The sequence below is a fragment of the Apteryx mantelli genome, chromosome 2 (genome assembly GCF_036417845.1).
Source record: "Apteryx mantelli isolate bAptMan1 chromosome 2, bAptMan1.hap1, whole genome shotgun sequence".
NCBI classification, from domain to species: Eukaryota; Metazoa; Chordata; class Aves; order Apterygiformes; family Apterygidae; genus Apteryx; species Apteryx mantelli.
Window position 1 is genome coordinate 134741521 of NC_089979.1, and position 11805 is coordinate 134753325.

The following is an 11805-nucleotide window of genomic DNA, read 5'->3' on the forward strand; positions in this document are numbered from 1 at the left end:
TTCCGGGGCTCGGCCAAACCCAGCGGGAGCAGAGCGGCGCCCCGGGCACGGAGCCTGCGGAGAGCGGGGGAAAGGCGTCCGGATCAAGGGGCTTTTCCCCACGCAGACATCGCGAGTGGGACAGGGAGCCGCTCGGCGCGAACGAGCCAGGGTTGCGTACTTTCTGGGCGCTTGAAGGCAGCTGACCAAACATGTGTAACTGAGAAGGCACTGGGTGGTTCAGTCGAGACCAAACAGCTTTCATGCTCTAACATGTGTGCGCGTATATTGGCGCAAGGGTGGCTGACATACTGAAAGCGCACTGCAACGCCAGTACATGAAATGTGCTCCCTCGCTACTATTGACATTCAGCGTACGGCATGGTTAGCAGTCAGTTTAATCTTTCCAGCTGTGCTTTTCAAAATAGCCGGTGAGACCTGTTTCCCCAAAGAGAAATCTGCCCCCCCACTCCGGTAGAGCTGTCTGTAGACAGACAACGACCCCTCTTAGATAGGTCTATTCATCTATCTGTCTATCTGGTTGCTGGCCAGAAAGTGGAGGGCCGAGGTTTTCTCCGAGGAAAATCACCCCCAGGAAAAGGTTAGCGAAAGCTATCATTGTGGCTAAAGTTCGGGGATTGCTAATGTATATTGTAGACACAAGATGTTAGGTAGACTTGAGCAAGTTGTTCCCAGGATGTAAATTAGGTCCCAAAAGCTGTTGTCCAAATCGAAGAAACAGAGAAATTAATCTGGGAGACTATCCATCATAGCCTGTAATAAAGGGAGCGACATGGATGAGACAGATGATATGATTAAGGAGCTGTGGTCGTTTTAATTAACTTTTTGCTGTCCTGTAATGATCAAACTGGTCAACAGACCCGGTCAATAAGCATGTTAATATCAAACAAATAAAACCAGGGATGATTAAAAACCTCCCGGTTTATTAAATTTGAAATTCAAATGAAATTTATGCTGCAGATGCATACAGAATGCTAATAGATTTTAGCTTTATTGAGAGTGGATCCCACAGGTTTTCAAGAAACAGCACGAACATTTATCTACTTCCGTACATTAAACTTCAGATGGAAAAAAAGAAAGTTTTAATTAATTTCAGGAAAACCGCTCCTTGCTGGCTTTTCCCCCCTCCCTCACAAATCTGCATATTATGTTGATGTACTGCACCCTTAAGTGCAGTGGTCAATAACGCAAATGCAAACAAAATTGTAAGCTTCCTTAAATCCTTTGCCCAGCAGGCAATGTATACAAAAGGGGAAGGTTACAGATGTTTCCGTGGTGAATTCAGAAACCATCAGCTCACCGCTCTCAAAGTTCAGAAGCTGCTGCTTTTCCAGTTTCAGTGAAACTATCAGAGTAGCTGAAGGATGACACTGAGAGTATTTTTTGTTTCCTATTTTGTTACGATGTTTTTGCTTTTTTCATCCCTCTTTGTTGAGTTCCCTTGTAAAGACTTTCACGATTATTTTTACAACGAGTTTTTCATGATAGTCAACACTGTTTTTAAAGGAAAAGCGCACTGAAAATTAAAAAAAACCCTTTCAACCCCAAATCAAAAGAGTCTCCGCAAACAACGAAACAAACAAATATAAAAAGATCAAGAAAGGACACGTTTCCTCTTGTGCAGACGTGCAGACAAAATACGGATGCGAATGGAAGACCCACTCGGCGAAGCTCTTCTAAAAAGATACATCACTAATGCCTTCTCCTTCCGTAGTGTATGGCAAGGTCTCACAGACTTTCTGGGGCTGAAAGGAATGCGTGTCGATCTTTTTACATAACCTGGCACACCACAAAATGAGATTTTCTGTTCCTTTAAAATATAATGCTCACAATGCTTGTTTTGCTCTTACTCTTTCTGATCTATGTCTTAATAGTTACTCCCCACCTCCAGAAGATAAAGGAAGTAGAGATAAAAAGTTAATAAGCATTCATACAAGGGAGTATCGCTAGGAAATGTTCTTCCCCTCTTTGCGGGTGATAGTATTGATTAAATTAAACCCGAAATTTAAACAAGTGTGCATTAGGTCTGTAAAATGAATATCATTATAGAAGAAGACCAAAGCAATGAAGTTAATTCTTTTTTATTTGTTAAACGGAGTACCCTCCTTCCCCCACCCCTTCCTCCTTCTGGGCTGGCCTGTCACGCCTTCTCAACAGGCTAAAATCATTCAGAGCAGCTCGCAGGGAGAAACGCGACATTTATGGTAACCGTCAGCCTTCAGAGAAAGAAAGCAGTTCATTAATTTACTTCACTCTTACTTCAAAGTATGATAATGTACGTTACCCCCTTGATCAATAGATATGATGTACAGTCAATATCCCCACGACATTAAACCGGGTCAAAAACGAGAGCGAGAGAAAGAAAAACAACCCTCACGAAGCAAACGTCCGCGACGGCTTTGCTGCATAAAACTTCCAGGGCGGAGAGCACCTGCGCGGGGCAGCGGCGGGCCGGGCCGGGCCGGGCCGTCCGGGGGCAGCGGCCCCGGCGGAGGGGCAGGGCAGGCGCGGAGGCTGCCGGCGCACCTCCGACGCCCCGCCGGCGGCCGCTGCTGCAGGCTGCGCGGAGCAGAAGCGCCGCGGAGGCCGTTTTGCTGTCGCCCCTCGCGGATTTCGTGCGACTTGGAGAACACTCGCCGGGCACATTGCGGCGCCCATCGCCTCCTCGTGCTTCTAACCTGGGGCACCGCCGCGACTCTGATTCATCGTCCCTCCGTCCACGGCCCTGACGTGGCTTATGCTACTTTGCCACGGAGAGTGACTCACAAAACAGCAGATATTTAAGAGGTGGCCGGAAAGAAATGTACGGAAGCGGGGAGAGAACTCGGCTGAAAGGTTTCCCCGCTTCCTGCGAAAAGATAAGACGTGCTGAAAGAAATGGAAGGGAGGGGGAGGACCGAGCAAAGGGGGCTGGGGGGCATCCCGTGGAGAAATGGGATGCGCTCGCAGTTTCCCACCATTGCAATAATAGTAATAGTAATGATAAGATGGTGACGATATAAAAATAAAACACAAATCTGAGCAGTCCAGCAGAAAACTCAGCCCAGGCAGAAAAACCTGTTGTCGGATTATGCGCGCATTTCTACAGCAGGGGGACGGGAAGGGCGGCCGGGGATTAAACGGCTTTACCGAGGAATGCCCGCGGTGTGTGACACTCCTCGGGACCGCGGAGCGGGGCCGCGCCGGAGGAAATCGCCGCGCTTTGGCGGCGCCCCGCACTCGGTGCCCGCCGCGCCGGCCGGGACCGGGCCGGGGCCAGGCCGCGCCGCGCCGCGGTGGCCGCCGCGGTGCTCGACGGCGCTGATGACCTCACGCAGTCACGTCGGCGAGCGGCGCGGCGGGGCCGGCGATTGGCTGGCGGCGGCTCAGCGGCACTTCAAAGCCGGAGAGGGAGCTACAATTGTGGTGGAATGGGCGGAACTGATCATTGTATTGCACACCTCTAAAAAAAACACTGCCTCTGATTTATCAATATAAAAAAGATCCTCTGAGAGGAGGGCACTTTTGTGTGATGGCAACTTCACTTCTAGGGGTGAGTCTAAGGATTTTTTCTCTTGCTGGTTTAATTAGTTTCTTTTTATTGTCGATTGGAGGGGGTTAAAATAACCCCTGTCTTGACCGGGGCTATCAGTCTCTTCTATTGAGCCTTCTTTTTTTCTTTTTTTCTTTTTTTCTTTTTTTTTTTTTTTTTACTTAACTACAAGTGAGTTTAGGAGAAAAGAAAGAGCGAGAGGGAGAAAAGGGGGCAGAGTCACTTTTCAGTTAGCAGGAAAAGGTTTTAAGGGCATTTGTAGAAACAACCTACAGCGCCTGGGCTGTGCTGTTCCTGTGCCCCCGGAGAAGTGGCCTTTCTTCTTTACATGTGACTGCTGGAAGGAAAAAAACCCAAACCCAGCACTCTCGCTTTTCGTGCGCAGTTTCTAAATTTGCAACAGATTGTGGTTTTTTATTTCCCTTTAAAATAACACAGCCCGCCGTGTCCAGCAGGTACGTTGAACTTGTCTCTACATACATCTGTACATATGTTAAATTTATCTATATATTTAATTATCGTTGGTACGTAAATGAGGCTCTTTAAGGAAGTTTTTTTCTGTGTTTCTTTTTTTAAGATTAATTTGATAATCGTGCAATTATTTACTTAAGAAAACAGTCTTTGTGGCCTGAGGAACGGGAACCGGTCAGTTCCCGGGGAAAAGGAACAGGCTGCAATGTAGCTGCATCTGTACTGGGGGGGGGGGAATCGCTACGATAAGGAAAACAACTTTTCCCCCCCTTTTTAACCCTTCGCGAGCTCCTGCGTGGGAGGAGTGTTTTGTGGCTAAAAGTGTCCCGGAAGGCACTGGGAGCCCCCCCGGCCCGCGCCGCGGTGCCGTCTCTGGCGCGGGGAGCCGCCGGCGGGAGCCGCGGAACTTTCCCCGCGCGGGGCGCGGGGCGGCGCGGGGCGCGGGCGGCGGCGGCGGCGGGGCCGCTCCGTGGCTGATGCCGGCGGCGTGCCCCTCTCCCCCTCTGTGCCCGCAGGAAGAGCCGCGGGTAGGCTCCACGCCGCTGGCCATGCTCGCCGCGACCTGCAACAAGATCGGTAGCCCCAGCCCCTCGCCGTCCTCCCTCTCGGACAGCGCGGCCTCCTTCGGCAAAGGCTTCCACCCCTGGAAACGCTCCTCCTCCTCCTCCTCGTCCTCGGCGGGTAGCTGCAGCGCCGTGGGCTCCGGCCTCCCGGGCTTCGGCGTCGCGGGAGCGGCGCGCAACGGCTCCTCGGCGGCGGCGGCGGCGGCGGCGGCGGCGGCGGCCGCGCTGGTCTCGGACTCCTTCAGCTGCGGCGGCTCGCCGGGCTCCAGCGCCTTCTCGCTGACCTCCAGCAGCGCCGCGGCGGCGGCCGCCAGCTCGCCCTTCGCCAACGACTACTCCGTCTTCCAGGCGCCGGGCAGCGGCGGCGGCGGCGGCGGCGGCGGCGGCGGGGCCGCGGCGCAGGAGGCGGCGGCGCACCAGCCCGTCTTCATCTCCAAGGTGCACACGTCGGTGGAGGGGCTGCAGGGCATCTACCCGCGGGTGGGCATGGCGCACCCCTACGAGTCCTGGTTCAAGCCCTCGCACCCGGGGTTGGGCGCCGGCGAGGTGGGCTCGGCGGGCGCCTCCAGCTGGTGGGACGTGGGCGCCGGCTGGATCGACGTGCAGAGCCCCAACGGGGCGGCGGCGCTGCCGGGCTCGCTGCACCCGGCCGCCGGGGGGCTGCAGACCTCGCTCCACTCGCCGCTGGGCGGCTACAACTCGGATTACTCGGGCCTCGGCCACTCGGCCTTCAGCAGCGGCGCCTCCTCGCACCTCCTCAGCCCCGCCGGGCAGCACCTCATGGACGGATTTAAGCCGGTGCTGCCCGGCTCCTACCCGGACTCGGCACCCTCGCCGCTGGCCGGCGCCGGGGGCTCCATGCTGAGCGGCGGCCCCGCCGCGCCGCTGGCCGGCTCGCCGCGCTCCTCCGCCCGCCGCTACTCGGGCCGCGCCACCTGCGACTGCCCCAACTGCCAGGAGGCCGAGCGGCTGGGGCCGGCGGGGGCCAGCCTGCGGCGCAAGGGGCTGCACAGCTGCCACATCCCTGGCTGCGGCAAGGTGTACGGCAAGACGTCGCACCTGAAGGCGCACCTGCGCTGGCACACGGGCGAGCGGCCCTTCGTCTGCAACTGGCTCTTCTGCGGCAAGCGCTTCACCCGCTCCGACGAGCTGCAGCGGCACCTGCGGACCCACACGGGCGAGAAGCGCTTCGCCTGCCCCGTCTGCAACAAGCGCTTCATGCGCAGCGACCACCTCAGCAAGCACGTCAAGACCCACAGCGGCCCCGGCGGCGCGGGCGGCCCCGGCGGCGGCGGCCCCGGCGGCGGCCCCGGCCCCGGCGGCAAGAAGGGCAGCGACACCGACAGCGAGCACAGCGCGGCGGGCAGCCCGCCCTGCCACTCGCCGGAGCTGCTGCCGCCCCCGGAGCCCGGCCACCGGAACGGCCTGGAGTGACGGGCGACCCGTCCCGGGCGGCGCGGAGCCGCTGCCCCCGCGCCGCCGCCCCCGCGCCCGGGAGTAACTCTGGCGGGGACGCGGACGCGTAAGTAACGTGCACTGCTTTCCGCGGGCGCTCGCTCGGCCCCTCGGGGCTTTCCCGCCGCCGCTGAGCTCGCCCGGGCGCCGCGCACGTGGCGGCATGTGGGGCCGGGAGGCAGGAGCTGCCGGGGGGCAGGAAGGGGGCAGCGGCCCGGGAAGGGGCAGTGCGGCACAGAGGCAGCGGCCGCCGCCGGGGCTCCGCGGCAGCGGGCGGGGCGGCCCCGCTGCCGGCGCCCGCGGGCTTCCCCGTGCCTCGCCGCCTTCCCTCCCCCTTCCTTTTCGGAGCATCCCGATCCCCCCCACCACCCTTTTTTTTAATTTAAAGCGTAAAAAAAAAATCGTTCTCACTTTCCTACTGGAAACGCTCCTGCATCCCTCGCCCCATCCCCGGCCACGCCGCGCGCCAGCAGAGCCCCCGTGCCGCTCGGAGCCGCGGCGAGGTGCGGAGCGGCGGCCGGGCCGCCGGGTGCGCGCCGGGCCGCGCTGCCCCGCGGCGGGGGGGCCGCGGGTCGCAGCCCCCGACGGCAGCGCCCGCCAGTCGCAATTGTCATTCCCGAAACAGCGCCGAGGCTGAAATTCAGAACTGCCCTAATCTCGTTAATTGTTAAAAGCCCTTCTCCTCCCGGGGACCAGAGTGACAGTGTATTTGTCCTGCTTCTCCCTCCCCCCACCTTTTTTTAAACAATTCGTTTTCCTCCTCGAGTCCAAATTTCATTGTTTGCCACCGCATTTGTATAATTCCCGTTTCTGTAGGCTCATGAAATACACTGGAAATAATTAGGTTTAAAGTCATATATTTTTAAATTCCAAACAAACGAAAAAGCACGGATGGTTTCAAGCGAAGCTGTAGATCGAATGCCAAAAAGAGGGAGGCTGGGGGAGGGGGTATAGGAAAATAAAATATTTGTAAAATACATCTAAATCTATAGGTTTGTACAACTGGGGAATCGTTCCAGATTAGCTAACAATTAAATATAACTCCACCAATGTATCGGTGTGAGGTGCAGTTGTCCAGGAGACGATTTTGTATAGTATTTTTCTTGTAAATTACTTCCAGTAAATATTTGAAAATATATTGAAGTACACTTGAGCTTTTTTTTTTATTATTATTTTTATTTTTTTTCCTGTCACGATAAAGCGTTATTGTTGCAGTCCTGGTTAACTGCATTTTTTTCTGGACTCGTTTCTTGAAGTGTACATCAAATCGCACTTCAGGATATAGGTTTTGCTTGAATATTAATTTAGATAGGCATACAACTGTAATTAAGCAAACAATATTTGATAAATGTTGAATGACATTTAATTTAATGGAGCATGTACTTATTTGCATTTGCTGGCAGTTCAGGTATAGCTACAGTGAGAGTTCTCCTACATTTCATAAAGTGGGTTTGCCACGACCCATGTATTAAATAAACTGTCCAAGTGAAACTGAACTAACGTTGGCCTATGTGTATTTCCTGAAAATAATATTGATAAATGTTAATAAACACTCCTGACACTACATTAGCGGTTTGCAATGCTGCAAACTAATTGTCTCATTGTAATGTTGAAATAATTTGGATATTTCACATTGAAATGGAAAGCCCTTCGCTGGAACATTTTAGATTTGCATTTTAAATGCATGAAATGTAATTGATTTTTATCTGTAATATTTTAAATGGTATTAATAAACTCCAGATAAAACGTTCTATCATAGGTCAGCTAATTTTTTTTATTCCTTTAATTCAATCGTTACAGACTGTGATTTACTTTGAGCTCGTATGATCTGAGTAGTTCTCTAGAGTTTCATATAAAAGTGAAAATACAGCGAATGAATTCAGTTTCGTTGTAGATTGTAACATCTAATGTGAACAACTTTGAGGCATTAAAATGAATAATTTGGCATTCTTGATTTTTTTTCATAATGCACTAGTAGAGGAAACTAAAGGAAAGGCGTTAACACCTTTTGTTTTATCAAGCTAACGATATGGTGCCTCTCGCAAAAATAACTCTGTATGAATGACTGCTTTGCATATACCTCCTCATTTGATTTTATTTTTCACACGGAGTCAGATCCATTGTGAATGGCTATTTAATGTTGAAATTCTGAAGATTTTTTTTTCTTTAAAAGATAAAATAAACGGTGTTCTGCGGAATTTATTTTTAGATAGCATATTTGTGGCTGGGAGCTATGTTAATTAACGTAGTGAGCGCTAACTCCTGCTGGTCTCGGGGTGGGAAACTTCGCGGTCGTGCGTGAAGAACTACCTTTTTGTCCGGCGGCGTTTTCCCCTTAGGACCGGTAATCTGAGGACTTTCAAGTGCTGGAGTGTATTGCCAACCAGCCAGCCAGCGCTACAACTCTTGCTTTCGTCTAAACGTTATCCACAGGTCCCTGAACAACAAAAAAAACAGTGTTGCGAGGCTTTCCTAAAACCTAGAGTGTTTTACTCACGAAAGAAAAGTACTTATGGCATTTGACTAGCGTTTTGGCAAAAAGTCGCGAGCTTCTCTGTTAACATTTTTTTTTTTTTTTGGGGGGGGGGGGGGGGCTATGTTCCTTTTTGGAAACCGGGCCTCTTATGTTATGTAGGAAGGAAACGCATACTGTCGGCTTACTAAAACATCCGAACTAAGCATTGAATCTGCATAGAAGAATGCTCTTTAGCGATTGCACTCTGTGCCTATATATAAAACACAGTAGGGATAGTCTAAGTAGCAAGTGTTAAGACGCGGAGCAAAACAGTGGAGACGAGTCAACTCCAGATGCATTCAAGATTTTGATTCTTTGCGTGGTTTAGGGATTAGAATGGGCTTTTAAAGTACACTGGAAACAGGAGTTGTTCTGGTTGAGTTTCTCTGACCTGCATTCCGAATTAACTTCATTACAAATGCAACAGTCAGAGGCCTGCAAAGTTTTCTACTGAAACAAAGCAACAGTTTGCTCTGCCTTTTTTTTTTTTTCTTTCTTTCTTTGTAAGGCCATGTAAATGCAACAGGGTCGCAGCACCAGATTTCCATACTGGGAGTAAGAGGCTGTGTGCATTTTGCCTGAAGGTTCCGGTCCTGAGGAAATGGGATGAGCACCAAGTAAAAAGGAAAGGGAAATGCAGGTAGCTTCTAACAACGCTTCTCCGGTATCCCACTGCAAAGAAAAGGCCACCAAAATGGCCCTAGCCCGCTGGTGAGCGCTGTTTCCCGCGCTGGTGCCGCTGCGCCAGGGCAGCCGCACGGCGGGGTTCGCAGGGACGGAGCCTCCCTGCCCCCGGCACGGAGCCTGCGTCCCCACCGGTCAGCAGCTGGTTGCGGGCTGCACAAGAAAAGACATATTTTTTCTCCTTCTTTTCGGAGCAAAACCCAGCACTTGAAGGTTGAATAGCTCCTTTTTTAGTTGATTTACTTTTACTAAACTCTTCCAGATAAAGGCATTGAGTTGTTTGATAGGAGCCGGGAACTTGTCTCGTGTTGTGCAGATCAAGGTAGAGTTAAACTAGCTTGTTGACCCTTAGGTCAAACCGGTGTCCATCAACTTACCTTCCAACTGCCTTCAGATGATTGTGGCCGTTCCCGTTTGCTCTCTGATCTTTTAAGTCTCTCCTCTTCAAGCTCGTAGCAATGTCTATCGAATTTCGTGTCCTGCTTTTCCTATTATTCCAGCTTCTCATTGTCATTTTTCAGTTTAAATTTTCAATAGAACGGTGATGGGCGATGCACTCAGCTGAAGCTATTTAAAACACCGTTGCATGTCTAACTCCATTAGTGCCTTTCCCGCTGCCATCGGCCTGTTGCCCACTGGAGAATAAACAGTAATCAAAGGGTGTTGGCTTCTCGTTTGCTTCCAGTCTAGGAATGTAAAAATAGAAAGTAAGAAATGAAATCTTGAACTCTTCATGTGTGGATGTGATGGCTAATCCAGCCATCAACACCTTCATAGTTGTTAAGCCGGCGGAGTAAGAATACTTGATTCAGTACAACAAATCTTTCACTGCAAATGGTTATAAGTATGCACCTGCCAAAATCTGCCACACACCAGTTACGTTCCGTGAGGCCACCTCTGTTTTAGCTTTTGGAAGAAAGAGCTAGGAAAAGGTGTGAACCAGTTAGGTGTGCGGTTGTTCAAGCTTTAACCAGATATGATAAAAGGACAGAACACTTTTTCTCTGGCTCAAAATATCTTTATGTTTTTTAGCATAAATCAAAGTCTGCTTCCACAACTTGCTCCATCACACTTTGCTTTGTTATGCGAAAGATGTATATATTTTTAAATTTCCTCCACGTTTCTATGGGAGGAAAACCATAAGAATATCCACTTCACAGCGGAGAACACAAAGTTTTCGGCTATTATTTGTCTGGTATCTTTTCAAGCTAGCTGGTCATCTTGTGCTGAAACATAAGGGAAATCATTACGCCTTAGGAAAGTGCACATTGAGAAAAACTGGGCCAGTTAGGACAATTACTGAGTTTCCAATCCTGTGGATTTTTTGTTTCGTGGGTTTTTTTGTTTGTTTGTTTTCTTTTTTAACTGCTGCTTGGAATTATTCACTTTTTAAAAAGGGATTAGGGAAATAGGGGTAATGGCGAGCAATACTGCAGAGAAGCTATACTGAGGCACTCTAAATACAGAGTAACTCCATTTTACACTTGTGGATTTCGAAACAAACTAGAAACTTGTATTACTCTCTGAGTGGCAAGCAGTTCAGCAAGAGGCATATTTATATTCCATGTAACATCCTGCGGAAGGGTGGCTAATGGGCCCATCTCGTAGGGGAGCGGCGTCGGTATTAGCATTTATAGATTTCTGTTTTTCAGTATTGCTCTGCAAAGTGCTTCGCAAGAAACAGTCACAGAGCACCGCAACTTTTGCAGGTGAAGTGGCAACCGCCCCAGCGAGGGAGCGCTGCGGGGCAGTCCCTTCTGCCGGGTCGCTGATCTAGGCCCGACGGCTTCCCTTTGGGTCGAAGTGGAAGGGAGACTTGTGTGCCTGTAACACTGTAGCTCTGCTCATAGCAAAAGTGACACGGAAACTTCATCCCTCGTTAGGGAAAGAGTGAAGAATGGGGCGGGGAGGGGGCAGATCTTTCGAACAGCTCATCTGGTCTTGGGGAGTTGTAGCGCCATACCAGTTTCCTTTGGGAGGAGAGAGGGAAATATTTTTTGCTAGCTAAGAGCAACCCACAGTGTGGTTTACGCCTGGCAGCAGCCACATCTTTTGAGACAGGACCATGTGCTTGCGTGTGCCTATATACTCAGTGCAGCTACTGCAGCTGCCCCCCCGCGCCGCGTTATAAGCGAGCCTTCCGCTGGCTCTAAAGCCTCCCTCTCCCTCCCTCCGGCAGCGCCGGCCGCAGGGTTGCGCTTTGCCCCCTGCCTGGACTTCCTCCGCATCGCTGCACGGCTGCCTCTTTTGGGGCGAGAAGGGAAGGCTCTGCCCCATGCTTCCCTCACCGCCTTTTGCTCTGCCTGCGCCGCTCGCCGCCGGGCCCGGCGGGACACACGTGCGGGGCCGCGGGCGCGGAGGCGCCCGGGCGCAGTGCGGCGGGGCGGGCGGCCCCGCCGCGGGCTCGCAGCGCCACCCCGCGTGTGCGCAGCGGGAGGGCGGCCGGGGGCTGCCGCGGGCGGGCGGCCCCGCGCCCGGCGGCGCCCCTCAGCTCCCCTCCGCGCCCCGCCGCGCCCCGACGGCCGGGCCTGCTGCGCCGCCGCTGCGCGAGCCGGCGACTCTGCGGACACCTGTTGCGTGAACAGC

At 52.2% G+C, this 11805-nt stretch overlaps 1 protein-coding gene across 1 annotated transcript; it reads left to right on the forward strand.

Annotated features, from left to right (window-relative positions):
• The first annotated feature begins 3302 nt into the window (after positions 1–3302).
• On the forward strand, positions 3303–5999 carry SP8 (Sp8 transcription factor). The gene is given in 3 exon segments (XM_067292489.1): positions 3303–3443; positions 3445–3531; positions 4518–5999. Coding segments are annotated over 3 exon segments (1710 nt in total).
• The last annotated feature ends 5806 nt before the right edge of the window (positions 6000–11805 follow it).